At 49.0% G+C, this 16,344-nt stretch overlaps 1 protein-coding gene across 1 annotated transcript in view; it reads right to left on the minus strand.

Annotated features, from left to right (window-relative positions):
• RNF216 (ring finger protein 216) overlaps nt 1–15,159 on the minus strand; it is a 76,378-nt gene extending 61,219 nt beyond the window's left edge. Inside the window, exons 1-3 of the mRNA XM_068207159.1 lie at nt 15,135–15,159; nt 14,583–14,694; nt 799–927 (exon numbers count right to left, since the gene is read on the minus strand). Of these exons, the coding sequence (XP_068063260.1) occupies nt 799–865 (67 nt within the window). The 5' untranslated portion in view covers nt 866–927; nt 14,583–14,694; nt 15,135–15,159. The remainder of the gene's footprint in view (nt 1–798; nt 928–14,582; nt 14,695–15,134) is intronic.
• Nucleotides 15,160–16,344: the final 1,185 nt, after the last annotated feature.

Consider the following 16,344-nt stretch of genomic DNA (forward strand, 5'->3'; position numbering starts at 1 on the left):
AATACTTTTGCAGAGGAATTCTGAACTTTCAGTCTCTCAGGGACACTGCATTTTCTTTGTTAAAGTGCAGTGCATTCTAGCGGAGAGATAAGGGTCTTTGTGGAATTCAGCCTCTTCTGAAAGAGTGAGACTTTGCAGGAGTACCTTATGCAGGGCCAAGATAAGGTGGCTGTGGGTGCAGAAGATACCTTGCTATTACTGACAACCTTGTGCCTCAAGGTTTGTCAAGAATGGAACATAGATGCTGCTCAACAGCTGCTGGAACTCAGGAGAGATATTCAAGGCAGAAAGGGAGGGTTTCTGTACTGCACAGAGAACATACAACTAAGCTTTTCCTAAAATCTGACATGATTTGGCTTATTTTTTAGCGTGAGTGTTCATTTATCACCTTTCAGGCATACAGAGAAAGCCTCATTTTGAATTCCACTCTTGAGGGAATGGGTGCCAATGCACACAGCCCTATGAGGGCATAAATTTAGGGTCAGCCTGTCTCCTATGGGGTTCTCAGAGAGATGGATCCTCCTTGGATCTGCTGGATCTGCTGGAACACCTCTACACAGTGTTCCCAAGAAGTCAGCCATCTCCCTTGAGGCAGTACAGCATGAGAAAGACAAGAGCCAAATATTTTGCATGCCTGCATAAGTGTTTCTGTAGGTGGCCAAGTCAGTGTAACAGAGTAGTGTGTGATGTGACAGAGCAGACCTCCAGCGGTTCCCTGGAAGTTCAGTGTCTGTGAACCCTGCTGCTCAGGAGAGTTCCACAAGAGTGTTTTGGAAACAGGCACAGATCAGTACTCACCTTTCCCTCTGTGATTGCTGAAGCTGTTCAAGTTAATCACTTCTTCATTCCCACCTCTCTCTGCCATTTTAAACAGCTACACCCCAGAGTGTCAATGCCCCAGCATGGCAGTCAGGCTCACATGAGGAACTGGAAGATAAAATGAAACCACAAGGTAGTCAGGCAGACTCAGATTCATCCTAAGGGGGTTTTTTCAAGATCTAGCTGCTAGGGGTTCTCCTGGCTCTCCCAGCAGTCTCTCCACATGAGTATTTTTCTGTGCCCCCTTCTCAGGACCTGAAAGGAGATATGTTTGTTATCTTGTGTTCCAACAGTTAAGACAGTCAGCTGAAGAGTGAAATTAGGCCTGAGAAGTCTCTCTGGAGGAGCTATGCAATCACAGAAAAGGAGGAGAGATGCCGTTCTATCCAAGCAGGACTCAAACCCTCCCAGTATGTGGACTTTCTCTTGTTTCCAACCAAAATCCAAAGCACCAACCCACACAGTCCTGTTTCTGTCACCATCAATTGGTGAGAGGGGCAAAATGCCCTTGCCTGAGCTGTCCCAGGGCATCCCCACATCCACCTGCATCCCACACCCCCAGATGGTGTCACTGCAACCATCCCTGTCACACTCAATGCCAGGGAAGTCACACACAGCCTGGAGGGGAACAGCCAATAGGGATACCACCATCCCAGCCTGAATTCCCTGAGTGCTGCCAAGCTGAGGCACAACTTCAGAGCTACCAGAGATGCTCCAAGCTCACTTCCACAATCCTCACATTACTGGTGTGTCAGAAGGGAGCTGCACCCCAGGCAGAGCAGTGCCAGTGTGTGGTTTGTGCCTGCACTGTGAAACAGCACAGGAACATTCCAGAGAACACTTCCTTACCACCATCTGCTATTTTAAAGAAGAGATTTCCCTGATTTACAGCAAGGGTTTGGTACAAGTTCCAGGAAACACCATCTGCTCTCACACCAAAAGGAGAGCATGACAGGAATCAGGTTCCCTCACAGGACTGGGCTTTTCAAAGCTAAGCTTTGCTACCCCCACCTGTTCTCAGAGAGGCACAATGAATTGGCCAGAGGCTCCCAAACAGGATTAGGGGCCAGAGGAATCACTGCAAACTAAACAGGAGGTTTCCATTTTATGCTCTGTCAGCTTATAGCTCTCCATTCCCACTATCACAGAGAGGCTGAACACATACAGGAACTCCAAGCACCATTTGATCACTGAAAGGAGAAAGGAGGTTTTTTCCTTTTATTGGAAAGTATTCATCTCCTCATTGCAGCACAGAGGAATCTGTACTATTAAATATTTACTGATGCATAAGCTGGAAGAAAATGGTGGGTCTGCTGTAAAATCCTGTTTGCTAGTACACAAGAGCATTATAAATTCCCCCTCAGTAATTCTACTGAACTTCCTCTGCAGGGAACAGGATTTGCAGCTAGGACAGTAAAATGAAAAAATGAACTCAGATGCACAAGATAAAATAATAAAAAATTAAAATGTATAATTTAGCACTTATAAAAGCCCAGCAGCACGGGCTTAGTGCCTGAGGGAACCTTCTTCAGAGGGATCCTCCAGCATAAAGATTGCAAGGCTTGCCTACAAACATCCACATTTACCTGATCCTTGATCTAATGATGGTCCCATTTTGAGAGGGAAATTGGATGAGGGAACAGCAAGAGGCCTCTTGCAACCAGCATTACCACAAATAAGCAACTGCCCCTGTATTTGAGCCCTGATACCTCAGTAGTACATCCTAATTCCAGTAAGCAGCTCCAAGATTATCATGGGCATACTGGTGCTTTGAAAACACCTGAAAAGCAAGATTTTAGGAATCCACTAGATTCTTCATTTTCTGCCTTATAAGGAGAAATAAATGTTTATTTGCCAGAGTGGCATGAAAGTGCTGTTCCACCATCACAGGTAGGTGCTGCAGCTCAGGAGCTGGGGCACTGCAAGGGCAAACTCTGGCCTTTGTGAAAGGTCACATCTACATTATTACAGTTGTATTTTCCCTGGTACTTGTGCATAGCAATCTTCTAGCCCTATATAGCACTTTTCCATCCTTAGCTGCCTGACTCCTTTAGCAAACAAAATCAATTCACTTCTTGCCTTTTAAAAGGCAGAGAAACAAAAGCAGGGGTAGGCCCAGTGTGGCCAAGGTCACCAGCAAACACAACAAAGGATCACTCAGACTGGCTGGGGAGGAACAAGGATATTTGTGAGAGCCACAAATCAGCCCTTGCAGCATCAAGTGGTGCAGACAGGGGCTGGACAGGTGTCTGCTCAGATCTGCTCCAAGCAAAGCTGAGTGGTTGGATATTTCTCCCCTCCAGGGACTCGTGGTGCATTAGCAGGGCTGGCTACTTCACAGGGGGTTACACTGCATATGCTCAGCACAGCCACCAAAAAAAAAAAAAATCTCCCAAATAGCTCAAATGGTGCTTTGTCCAATGCTGGCTAAATCCCAAATGTTCCACAAATCCACAAATGATGGATATGCCACAAAACTAAGGTCATATTTTCTACGGGCCACTCTGGTTCTTGTAGAGAGGAACTTGTACACTTCAACCTTCAGCAGTGAGAAAGAGGTAGAGAGAATAATCTGAAATTAAATTTGGGAGAAAAAAAACTATCTGCACTTCCATAGAAGAAAGTGTGCACACATCACCAAAAGACTCAATGGTTTAAAAGCAGGAATATAATAAATAGCATTAGCTGTAATACACAGTCCAGGCCACAGCAAAAAAAGCCAAGGCTGGAAAGAACTGGCAATTCTTCCTACTTCAAAACAGACTGAATAAAACCCCAAGCAGCTTAATAAAGCCCTGCTTTGAGGGTAAAAGCCAAGCTTCCACCAAGAGCTAGCAATTCATTTTGTCAATACTCAATACAGAGCTGAAGTTTAGACAAATATCCATAAGCATGGGCCAGTTCCATCTAGTGGCACGAATAAGAAGTTTATTCATGTTTATAGCACCAGGCCGCCAAGAATGTGAAGTAACAAGATCAAAGCCACCCTGGGGTCTTGCCCTACATAAACAATAATAAAAAAGCAAGGAAGACAGATGGAAAGAAGCTATTCCACACTACCTTAGTGATTTCAGAGCCTATTTATAGGCAAAGAATAAGGCTACCTATAAGCAGGCTCTAACATGCTCATCAGCTTTCCTGCAATACAGACAAGGACAGGAAACTTGAACTGTTTTAATAGCAAAGCAGTCAGGTAAATACTTTCCAAACTTTTTAATTTTTCTTCTTTTCTTAAAAGGCTCCCACCTGCACCACAGCACATCAAGCTGCATTTGGGACTTGAATTCCTACAACAACATCCAGGTGACACAAAATTCTCATCATGACTTCTAAGACACCCACTGACTGCAGGAAGGACCCACCAGGCTCAAGATGTGGTCCCACCCAATTTCACCTCTATTACTCCATAAAGCAGTCACACAATATCCTGAGTTGGAAGGGACCCACAAGGATCATCAGTCCAACTCCTGGCCCTGCACAGACACCCCAGCAATCCCACTCTGTGCCTGAGAGCAGTGCCCAAATGCTCCTGGAGCTCTGGCAGCCTTGGGGCTGGGACCATTCCCTGGGGAGCCTGTTCAGTGCCCAGCACCCTTACACAGCACACCCAAGTTGTTTCACTGTGCAGACAATAAAATCCTCCCCATTATGGTTCATCCTACAGTGAATTCAGAGAAGAACATGTTAACAGAACAGCTACTGGAAAAACCAGAGCCCACCAGGGACTTGGGTTTAACAGTTCTCTGAACTGACAAGACCTCAGGCTGACAGCTGAGGTCACAGGGACTTCCCGGACAAGCTCCTCAAACATGCAAAAATATCATCCACAAAACCACTGCTTCCAACCACTACTATGAGGTAAGGGATCAGCTGCTACGAGGTGAAGCAGGTCTCAGGAGCACACAGAATGCTTACACAAGGATTTCCAAAACCCATTCAAAACCCTTTTAAACACCACACGACACATTTTTAGCTTAACCTAAAAATAACCACCATCGGTGCTGTGCGTATATTTAATCTCCTGATACATGAAGGCGTTTCTGGATTGCAGTAACTGGAGCAGAACTCAAATCTGCTCCCTCCACCCCACATTTGTGCTGTGATGAGCATCTTCAGATGGTGCTGGAATTTAAACTGACAGTCAAGGGAAGAGCCCCCCTTCTCAACATGCTGTAATGTATTTTTCCCCCCCACTTACAGCATTTGCAATCTTGAACTCCCACATCCCCAAGATGGGACTAGACTCAAAGTGCTCTTGTCTGGCTCCAGCTCAAGGCAACAGGACTAGACAGAAAGCAGGGGAGGTAGGAATTGAGATCCCAAATGAACAGGGGGGAGGGAAAAAAAAAAAGAGCAACTTGAAAGAGATGTCAGCAACATCAAATCACTGTGTCTTAGCCTCTCCCCACACAGAACACCACTGTTGCTCACCTATACTGACAGAAGAGCATCAACTCCTACTTTGTGCCTGCGGGCAGCAAACGTGTCTGCTGGTAGCCTGCGAGCAAGGTGAATTTCTGGCTTATTTCAAGCTGCTAAAACAAGCTACTTAAATAATGCAGGGCTTGTGACAACCACCAAAATGAAAAGCTAAAAATTCAGTCTTAAAAAATAAAAAAAAAGCACAACAGAAGGGGAATAAACCAGCCTGACTTACTGTCAAGCATTTCACCAAGACATTTCAAAGGGTTCACCATTTGCTGGGGGTGCTCCTTGTAACAGGCACTGAGCAAAAGCAGGGGGAGGTTAACAGTGGTTGATCATGTTAAGCAGCATCATCCCAACTAAAAATTAGAAATCCCCTGATCATAAGCCAAACAAGAACTGCTGGGCACAAACAAATCCTATTTGCTATGCACAGGGCAGCTACTGCCACTGCCTCACACCCTGCAAAGGGACAGAGCCAGAGGTCAACACATGGGGCTGGAGCAGGGCTTCTGCCAGCAGGTTTGCTCAGTTCCAAGCCTGGGAAAAGTGGAAAAAGCATTGATTCCAGCCCAAAAGCTTTACCCTGGCCTCTGAAGGCAGGAGTGTGTGGGCAGTGGCTCACAGGAAAGACCACCTGGTTTCCAGCAGCACAGTCTGCTTCAGGTATTGGCCAAAAGCTCCTCTCAGGAGCACAGACCAGGGGCAGACTTATGACAAGAGCATCCACGCAGCTCTGCCACCAATTTGTGGACCCCTAGCATGTGTTGAAGAGAAACAACAAACCTGAAGATTATTTAATAATAGAACTGGCTGGAGGGTTTTAAAATATTCCCCAAGTGTTTCCCACATTAGCAGCTGGCTTGGTTTACCACAGGATTTCAAACACACACACTCCCTGAGAAGGGGAAGACAGAATTCCTGAGATGTGAGAAAAATCAAGGAACAGAAACTGAAATGACCAATAAAAAGAGCCAGGTAACATTTCCAGGGCAGAAAGCCACAGAACTGGTTTAACCACACCAAAACATAAGACAATACAACACAAGAAGTATTTTGTGGCAAGTAAATCCAACCTGAATGCTCACCTCCCCCTGACAGACAAGACACCCAACACACACAGTCCAGCAGGTATCCCTGCAGAGCAGCCACTATCTCTAAAACCACACCAGCCTGTAACTGGCTCCAGCAGCTCCAGGGCAGGTCATGAACGAAGATGGAAATGAGGAATGAATCTGGCAGCAATCACAGCTTCCAGTTACTTCCCAAAAGTTCCCTGTTCCTCACCCTCTCTTACCCAAGGAGAAAAGCACTGAAGGGAGTGATGCTCTCTCCCCCCAGGCTCACCACTGGTAACTGCAGAGTGAGGAGTGTGACCAAGAGCACATCAGGAGATGCTCCAAAAAGAGAGGCTACAGATTAACACAGGACAGGTTACATCTCCATGTCACTGCTCCAGGCTAATGAGAATTGCTTACTCAGGAGCAATCAAGAGAGCAGATATTTAGGGATTGCTTGGCTTCGAATCCCCAACTAGATTTTTCCCCATTTTCTAAGCCTGCTCAGGATCTACAGGAAACATTTCGGCTGTCTGTACATCACAAGACTTCTCATCAACCTCACTTACAGTTAATTTCATCAAGGTCACAGTATCATAATTATCAATCATAATTGTTTGAAGTACCCAATCACCATTTTCATCTGAAACACAAAGTGCAAGAGGAAGGAAATGTACCCAGATTTACTTAATTCACTAACAGCTGGCCACATACATTGGCACCAGTTTTCCTTCCCAAACCTGCAAAATATCTGCTCTATGAGCTACTCTCTAAAATGTAAGACTGTTTTGAAACAGCTGCATTCATTTTCCAAAACTGGGCAACACAAATGAAAGTTTCCCATTCCCTTGAGCTACTCCTTGGTGATTGGCATCAAGGTCAACTTCTGGACACTTCAGTGCCTTCCTAGGACCCCCATCAGTCCCCCTGCCAAATAACAGAGCTCCATATCATCCCATCTCCCTGAGCAGCATGAGACTCCTTGTTTTGATGCATGCAAAAAACCACTCTCTGCACAAGAGGTAGAAACCTTTGGATCTGTCATTCTCCCTCCCCACAGCTGAGTCCTGAAAAAAAAATTAAATCTACAAATTTCTAGTTGGAGAGTTAATGCCTTTACCTTGAGCAGCTCATTTTAAGAGTGAAAAGTCAAGGTTTTGAGGGAGAAAGAGGCATCCCTGGAGTTGGTTCCTGTAAAGGGCAGTACTCTGCCTGCCTCAGACTCCTGGCATGTGCCAGTGTAATCCCCTAAATCCAAAATCTCCCTCCCACATCACAAACACAGGTGCCAGCTTGGCATTTCATGTTGATGCAACAATTCAGACACCAGGAGCTCGGCACTTGGCTACAGACCTACACACAAACCCAGCCGTGCTCTGCTCACAGCCCATCTCCCAAACCATCATTTAGAAGAAGTGCTTTGCTCTGATTTTTGTGCTATAAGGGTGGGGATGAATGGAAGAGCATGTGAAGCCACGTGATTTGCAGTTTTGTTGCTTCCAGAGAGAGTTTTACTTCCAGTTTCCTCTCCCTGAACTCACTGCCAGGGGTTGCTTTGATCAGCACCAAGATTCAGTCGCCAGTTTAAAGAGCTCGACTCCACAAATCCCCAGGTGCTGCACATACCTGCCACAGCTCCACACAGCATTAATTGCAGCTGCCTTCTCTTCTCCAGAAACCCAGCAGCCACATGGAAAAGAGCAGGAGAAATGCCCTGTGAGCCCCAGGATATATAGCAGAGTGCTCCTCTGTTACTTGTACTTCACAGATCCCTCCAGGAGAAAGGACAGAGCATTTACTCTCCAAATCCTCAGTAGTTTTCCTATCTTTTTTCTTTTCTTTTTTTAAGGCATCCTGAATGCCACTTTAAAGAGCTTAACAGAACAAAGAAATCCAAGTGCAACCTTTTAAGTAGTTATTTAACAAGTTGGATGAATGTCTTCAGGAGCATTCAGGTTCCCATCTTAGCACTGTTTTCACTGGAGAGGAAACAGAAATAAAGGATTTAAGGTTGCTGGGACAGGCAGTGGCACTGACATTCACACTGATGAGCAACCAGCAGTCTGCTCAGCTCACAGCCCTGTCTGCAGGGGCACTGAAAGCAGGGAGAACCAGACTGCAAACTGCTGTGAAAAGCAGCAGTGAGGGCTAAGTAGACCAAAACTAAGAGGGCTGGAAAGCACAGAGTGAGGTTTAGTTCCAGTGGCAGAGGACTATAAAACCACAAGGAACTGACAGGCTCTGATGGCATCCTGGATGTTGAGCAGCTGCCCATCAGACCCACTCAGGAAGCCACCTAAGCTGCACTTGGGAAGCTGTGCTCCAGAAAAAATTACAAGCATAGTGCACCACCAGGAAAAAATGTGGAAGGAAATGGGGTATTTTTATATTTTATTTTATTTTAAATGTGACCTGAACTTACCACAAAAAACTTTGCTTTCAAGCACAGCATACCTCACCTTGTTCACAAAGCTGCTGACAACACAAAAGCTGAGACCTGACCTTGAGGTGGCACACAGGGAAAAAACCTTACTGCAGCAGCCCACCTTGGCAAAAAGAAGGTCTCTGTCAATCTGCACAGCACTTTCAGAACTATTGACTTAAAAACCTGCCACCAACCCTTCCAGGTGTCAAACACCCCAGAGTGAGGGACTTTCAAAAAGAATGACTTCACAGGTCACATTTTCTGGTTACAACAGCCATGCCTTTTCTTAGGGCCACATTAAGCATCTGCACTTGCCACAATTCCAAAGGTCAGCAGCCAGAAGCTGTGGCTTTATGTTCAGAAGGGTTTCACTTCAATACCTGTTAAGGACAGTCATGCTCCCATACCTTGTTTCCTCCCCTCACACTGAGCTCCTCCAGCATTTCTTACAGCTTTGAAAGGAAATGCCCTGGAAAACGTTTTTGTAGGATTCAGATCAGATACCCTCCACATATCCAGCATGGTGGAATTGGGAGAATAGATTTAGGGTGGTAAAATAAATTGCAAGAAGGGGGAAGATCTTTAACTGCAGCTTAAGCTGATACTGCCACAGCCTATCCCTAACACTCAAATTACACATGCTCCTATTGCAAGGTCAGGCACTTTGAAAGATGCTTTTACACAATCAATTAGGGGTTTAAATATACACAAAAGCCAGTTTAGAGCCAGACTGGGCCAACAGGCCAAGCTCATAGCGAAAAGTCTTAAATGGCCTTACCTACCAACAGAAACCTTGTCTTACAAGTGCCAACACCTGAGTAACAAATCCATGCTCTGCACCAATTTCTGCTGGAAAGAGTAAAAAATAAGCTGCCTTTTGCACCCAACAACTGCTGCAGGAGAAGCATTGTCACAGAAGAGCTGCAACTACCACCTTACTGCTCCAGCACCACAGATGACCACTTGTCAAAAGATTTTCCAGACAGCCAGCAACAGCCTTTGTAAAACTGGGTTTAGTTTTGTTTACAGCCACGTGCAGCCCTGCAGCCAATTCCAGCCCAGCAAGCTCTCAGCAGTGAAAACCCAGGGCAGCCTTCCAGGCTCATGACAGTTGTCCAGCCTGACTTCATCCATGTCACGTGGCAGTGGCCACTGTGGAGTTTGGGTATGTTAAAACAGCAGAAAGGCAAAGAGGCTGCATTTGAGGTAAGTACCACTATATCAGAACAGAAAACAGTGAAATTAGATGGTGGCTGGATTTAGAGATGCTCCACACCCAGCATGAACCCCTTCTGAGACTACTAAAGTTCACAAATGAATGAATTATGAGCTAAAAAGCAAGAAAAGAAGAGCTGCACATTAACTCTCCAGGTCCATAGTCCTGTAGATTAACGGGACCGTACCACCCACTGATCTCAAGGCAAACCAACATTTCACAGACACAGGACTACAAAAACCACCACAGGCCACAGCCAGGGGGTTACACAGGCTGCACTCAGAGCAGTTGCTAAGGACAGACTCTTTCAGGCAGTGAATCCTGTGCCCACCTTTGGTCAACACACTCACATCCAACACTGGGCGAGTCCTCACAGCAGAACAGAAATTCTCTTCCTGGGTGTTGCAGTATCAGACAGATTATTTAACTACCTGGGCTGGAGAGTCAGTAGAGCCAGACACAAACTGCTAAATAAACACAAATACATGGAGCTGAGGAGCACTCTCCAGACACTGTGTCCAAGGCAGAGGTGTGTTCCAGCCGTTGGGAACTGGTCTGTGCTAGTCCTGGCAGATCCAAGGGTACCTCCCAGTTGATACACAATGAAGCTCCACTACAAAAGGATTCTGCTTTAACAATCTACAAGGAGCTATTTACATTAGCCAAGTTACTGCTCCCAGGTCTTGCTCATCCGTAGCTGGAAATCCTAGCAGCATGGGAGGCATTAAATGCCCTACCCTGCTGGTTTCCTGAAAGGAAAAAAGAGCTGCTTTTATTGCTTCCCCATTATGCTGCTGCTGTCATCTCCCTCAAATTGCATTTCAGCACATGACAGCAAAGCAGGGAGAGGAGGAAAGTCCTCAGCAGCATCATGGCTGTGTTGCAGGCAGCTTGTCAGCACTGCTGTGTCTTCCCTCTGCCAACCCCCTGAAATGTATTTGCCCAACAGAGCCTGTACTTGCCAGGGGTACATGGCCAGTGCTCCTTCTAAGACTGGCCTTCAAGCAAAAATGACCTGCAAGAAGCATCAGGGAGAGGTTTTCCTTCCCCACCCATCACACGAAAATGCATCATGTCTTTGGGACGGGATTTGGAAGTAGAAGTGTAAATCTGTTCCTTGTTCTGGTTTTGCAAGGGCTGCAAAAAGCCAAGCCCTGCCTGCTTTCCTCCAAGGAATAACAGGAGCAGCGCCCGTAGCGTGGTAAGAGCACGTCAGTCTGGATAAAGCAGAACAGGAGCCTTGTGCAAGGAGTGCTTTGGACAAAACATATTACTTGAGGCCATTTTTTCATTCTTATATTCACCCAAAAAGAGGCTCCAGCTAGCGCAGATCCCGACCACCTTGTACTGCAGAGCAGCATCACGTGATGCCTCTACAGATCCCATCCAAATGTTTCTCTGAATAATGCAAACAGTAGCTTGGCCTCCTTGCAGGGGAGAGCAGGCTGAGGGAGCAACACCACACTTGGCCTCCAAGGCCAACTGAAAACATTTCAGGTCACCCTGCCACCCACAAACACTCCCAGTTTTATTTCAGCTTATCAACTTCGCTTCTCATTGCAAGGGGCAACCACAGCCTCCAAAACTCACTCTGAGAGCAGCTGGGCACAACCAGCATCAGCACAGGAGTGGGGCACCCTAAAGCCAGAGAGGAAGCCACATGTTTCATTTAAATTCCTGCTGACCTGGGTCAGGAACACTGCGAGGTGACAGCATGGCTCGGGGTAGCAGCTGCCCCACGGTGAAATCCTTCCCTAAAGCCCAATGCTTCTTCCACTTAATCAGGCACTGACAGCTCCCCTCATGAACATAGGCAGGGAACCACAGCAGGGCTGGTAATTAGGAGAGAGGTGTCATTCAGAAGGAATATCATTTCCCATCCTCAGGAATTAAGCTTTCTCAAAGATCATTATGAATTTAAAACCATTGCAAGCCCTTAAGCACTGACCCAGAGGAAAAACATCACTCCTGAGATAGTCCAAAATAAACTTGAAATTCTAAAAAAGTGACATGAAGGCTGGTGAGAATGAGATTATCCCAGCTCAGTGAGACACTCCTTATTATCTCTCATCTTAGTGTTTTGGCAAGGATAACTTATTCGAGCCATCAGGACACTGCTAAGTGGCTTTTCTGCCCCCCTCTTTTCCTGCCTACCCTTCCCTAGTCTCCCACATCTCCCACTTCCAGTAACCGGCTTAAAAACAAAGCTACTCTGGAGTAATGTTGACTAGCCCACTATTCAGCTCCACTTCAAACACAAACTCCCAGCCTGTACACAAATGACCTTATCTCCCGGGAGACAGCTGCTGTCCCCAGGCAGCTGTGTGTTTCATACCTTCTGCTGTATTTAAAAAGGCACCTGTCCCACTGGGATTGGTCCTACTGAGAGTAATCCCAGTTACATGAAGCAGCTTGAACCCCCACCATCACTTCAGTGCACACACAGGCTTTGGAGACTATTAATACCTCATCATTAAGTAGATACAATGATGTCCAAATTCAATAATTTAAAGGGAGTCTTAAAATACCTCTGGATCAAAACCATCTGCAAAAAACCAAAAAAACATCTCCAAACTTCCAGTGAGAGGAATGAGTGGTGCAGCTCTGACTGTCCCATAAAGAATGCAGCCAGTGGCAAGCCCCAACACCCAGCACTGCTGGCACTCAGTAAATCACTCACAATGGCTTTAGAACGATATAAATAAAAATAAGACACCCATTCCATATTAAAGAATGGGAGCTTCTTCCAGCAGGCATTAAACAACACCCGAAGGGCTCCACGTCTCTTGCACTTGTGTTTGTGCTACTCCAGGTTGCTAATCAGCTCCTGGCCCCTGGGATATGCTTCCTGTCTCTCTCCAGCTGCGCCGGAGCCGCCGGAATTGTGTGTTTGCCCCACCTATTCTTGCCACAGGACTTTTCAGTGATTTGTGTCCAATTTCAAAGCACAAGCCTCGCCAGCAGCAGGAACGCCCACCGCATTCTCAGGCAGACAAAGCACTGGTCTACCCCGGAATTTGGACTTCCGAGGCAGCTCCTGAAACTCCAGCCCAGGAACAGGCTGCCAGCACCCTGCTGGAATCCAGACTGTACCTTATCACCAGGAATACCTGCCCCAAGCGTTCTTCTAGGAACTGCTGTTCCTGCCCTGACTGCCTGCAGCCAGGCCAACCAGAAGGAAAACATCCCAGGAAGCAAGAAAAAGAGATGGAAGAAAGCCTGTTACCACAATGCAGCACCTCCAAGCAGGCTGAATGTCTACAGATCTTCAGGAAATCTGTCTGAGTCCCTTCCCAAGTCCTGGTGTTCCAGGCACAAACTCCTGTCAAGATGACTGTTTATGAACATCCAGTCACACCATGAAGACACCCAGCACATGAAATCTATTAACGTGTTTACAATTGCAGAAGGCCTGATGTAAGGCAGTGGAATTTTTGCACAGCATTCATCCTAGAAATTAGAAGCACACATTAAAGCTGTAAATCCCAGAGTTCTGGAATTAAAAGCTGTCCCTGGAATCCTACTAGTCCTAAACAAAATGGGGTCTACCACATGGTTTGAGCTTCTACCACGGGCCTTGCACCTGTTCAGGGATGTACCAGACCCTGCTCAAGATTTGGATCTGCAAAATGATGGGTCTCAGATTTCCTGCCTCACCTTCCAAGCAGGTTGCTGGAGGAAAAACCCTCATGCCATCCTCTCTGAAAGCAGGAGAGGCCACGTTAGCTGAGCAAAGGCCAGGCTAAATGCCTGACAGGGGACACCTGCTACCACTGGAAACCTGCAAGAGCTCCAAAGTGCATCAGGTGGGAGAGCAGAGATTGTTAAGAAAGAGGAATCAAGCTCCACAGAGACAGAACAGATAAGCAGAGATCTGCCCATAGGTCTCAGGACTGGCTGTGCATCTCAGCCACCAAGGGACCCTCTAGAACTGCTGCCTGAAGCAATCCTGTTCCATAGGGAAAGAAACACAAGAGGGAATACTCCGAAAAGCACATGGACATCAAGCTTTAGTCCCTTAGCACCATGCCTGGGTGATGGAAATAAAAGTGCACAGCAGCAACATCAGCTGTTCTCTTTCAAAGCATCAGAGGTCTCAGGACAGTGACCAAACTGAACAGTAACATCAACAACTCAACTTATTTGTATGAAAACTGTTCTAGGCATCTGTCAGTAAGATTCTAAAGTAAGGTATTGGAGGACACTCAAAGACAACACTCCAGGCCATAAAGCACAGGTGAGAGGAAAGGAAAAACTCCCGGGGCTGGACCGGTAGGTGCAAGCAGCCATTATCCACCCAGGGTTCCAGCCAGCACAGCTGCAAATCCCAGGATCCCTGGGACGACTCTCTAAGCCAATCTACATTTTGCCCACCCCAAAGCACTGCCCCGGGCGAGCTCGCACCCCTCTCTTCTCACACAGGCTGGAGCTCCCCACAGCTCTTCAGCCCCAGAAGACTTGGGTGGGATCCCGACCTGCCTCCAGCCTTCTGGGGGAACAAGGTCAGCTCCAGGGCCAGAAAAACTCATTACATAAATGCAGTGCACATTAACACTTCCAGGCTGTGCTCTACCACGGCTGGCTGGCACTTGGATCAATAGAGAAAGGAAAGAAGAGGAGGAAGAGGAGTATCTCTTACACCAATCCCTCAGCTCCGAGGACAGCTGTGTTTGGGGTTTCTTTCCTGCAGCAGCTCCCACAGCAGATACCTGAAATGTCGAGATGTCCCAGCGGCACCGAGCGCTCCCACACTGAACAGGGGGCAGAAGAGAACATTCTTTTACCCTCCTCTCCCCACCAGCTGCTGTCGGGTTATCCCCGACTCCAAGCACCGGGCCCGGGCTAGCCGGGACAGCCGCAAGGAGCCCCCGGAGAGCAGCGCCTGTGCCCGGGCGTCCCTCGGGGCTGCGGGGGGACACAGGGGGGGTGAAGGGACCCCCTGGCCCCGGGAAGGGGGAGACGGGACCGGCCCTGAGGGGATGGAGGGCGGAGAGAAAGGACCCAGTCCTGAGGGGAGCTGGAGGGGGTGTCCCCGATTCTCAGGGAAAGCGAGGAGGAAGAACTCGGCCCTAGATGAAAGTGGAGGGGTACGGGAGGACGGACACGGGGACGACGACGCGAGGGACCCGTCCCTGACGGGAAGAGAGGGGAAGGACCGGCCCTGAAGGGACGCGGCGGAAGAGGAACGGACACGGGGCCCTGAGGGGACGCGGGGAGAGGGGGGAAGAACGACCCGTCCCTGAGGACAGGCCCCAGCCGGGAGCAGCGCCCGAGCCCGCAGCGAGGGGTCCGGCGAGGCCCGGGGGCGGCCCCTCCGTCCGCCGGACGGCAGGGCTGTCCCGGCACTCACCGGCTCCGCGGGACGGAGGGGTGACCCCGGCACTCACCGGCCCCGCCGCCCCTCTGGCCCCGCTTCATTTAACCGCCGCTCCCGCCGCTTCCGCCCGGCCCGCGCCACGTGACCGCGCCGCCCCGCACCATAGAGAGACGGCGAGGGAGAGACAGAGCGGCGCGCGGGGACGGGCGGGCCCGGCCCGGAGAAGCTACCATAGAGACAGGGGGCGGGCGCAGCGCCGCGCCACGCCCCCTGCCGGGCGGGCGGAGCTCCCGCGGAGCGGGCGTGGCCAGGGCCGCACGCGTGTGCGGGGCGGGGCCCGCGGGACTGAACTTTTTGGGGGCTCCGCAACTGGGGGCACGGGACCCCTGCACATTTGGGGGCTCAGCAATTGGGGGGCCGTGACGCCTGCACTTTTTGGGGGCTCAGCAACTGGGGGTACGGGACCCCTGCACATTTGGGGGCTCAGCAATTGGGGGGCCGTGACCCCTGCACTTTTTGGGGGCTCAGCAACTGGGGGTACGGGACCCCTGCACTTTTTGGGGGGGGGATCAGCAACTGGAGGTACGGGATCCCTGCACTTTTTGGGGGGCTCCGCAACTGGGGGGTACGGGACCCCTGCACATTTGGGGGGGGGATCAGCAACTGGAGGTACGGGACCCCTGCACTTTTTGGGGGGGGATCCGCAATTGGGGGTACGGGACCCCTGCACATTTGGGGGGATCAGCAATTGGGGGTACGGGACCCCTGCACTTTTTGGGGGCTCCGCAACTGGGGGTACGGGACCCCTGCACATTTGGGGGCTCAGCAACTGGGGGTACGGGACCCCTGCACATTTGGGGGCTCAGCAATGGGGGGTACGGGACCCCTGCACATTTGGGGGCTCAGCAATGGGGGGTACGGGACCCCTGCACTTTTTGGGGGCTCAGCAATTGGGGGGCCGGGACCCCTGCACTTTTTGGGGGCTCAGCAATGGGGGGTACGGGACCCCTGCACTTTTTGGGGGGATCAGCAATTGGGAGTCCGGGACCCCTGCACTTTTTGGGGGGGATCAGCAACTGGGGGT

This window comes from Anomalospiza imberbis, chromosome 16 (assembly GCF_031753505.1).
Source record: "Anomalospiza imberbis isolate Cuckoo-Finch-1a 21T00152 chromosome 16, ASM3175350v1, whole genome shotgun sequence".
In the NCBI taxonomy this organism is placed as follows: Eukaryota; Metazoa; Chordata; class Aves; order Passeriformes; family Viduidae; genus Anomalospiza; species Anomalospiza imberbis.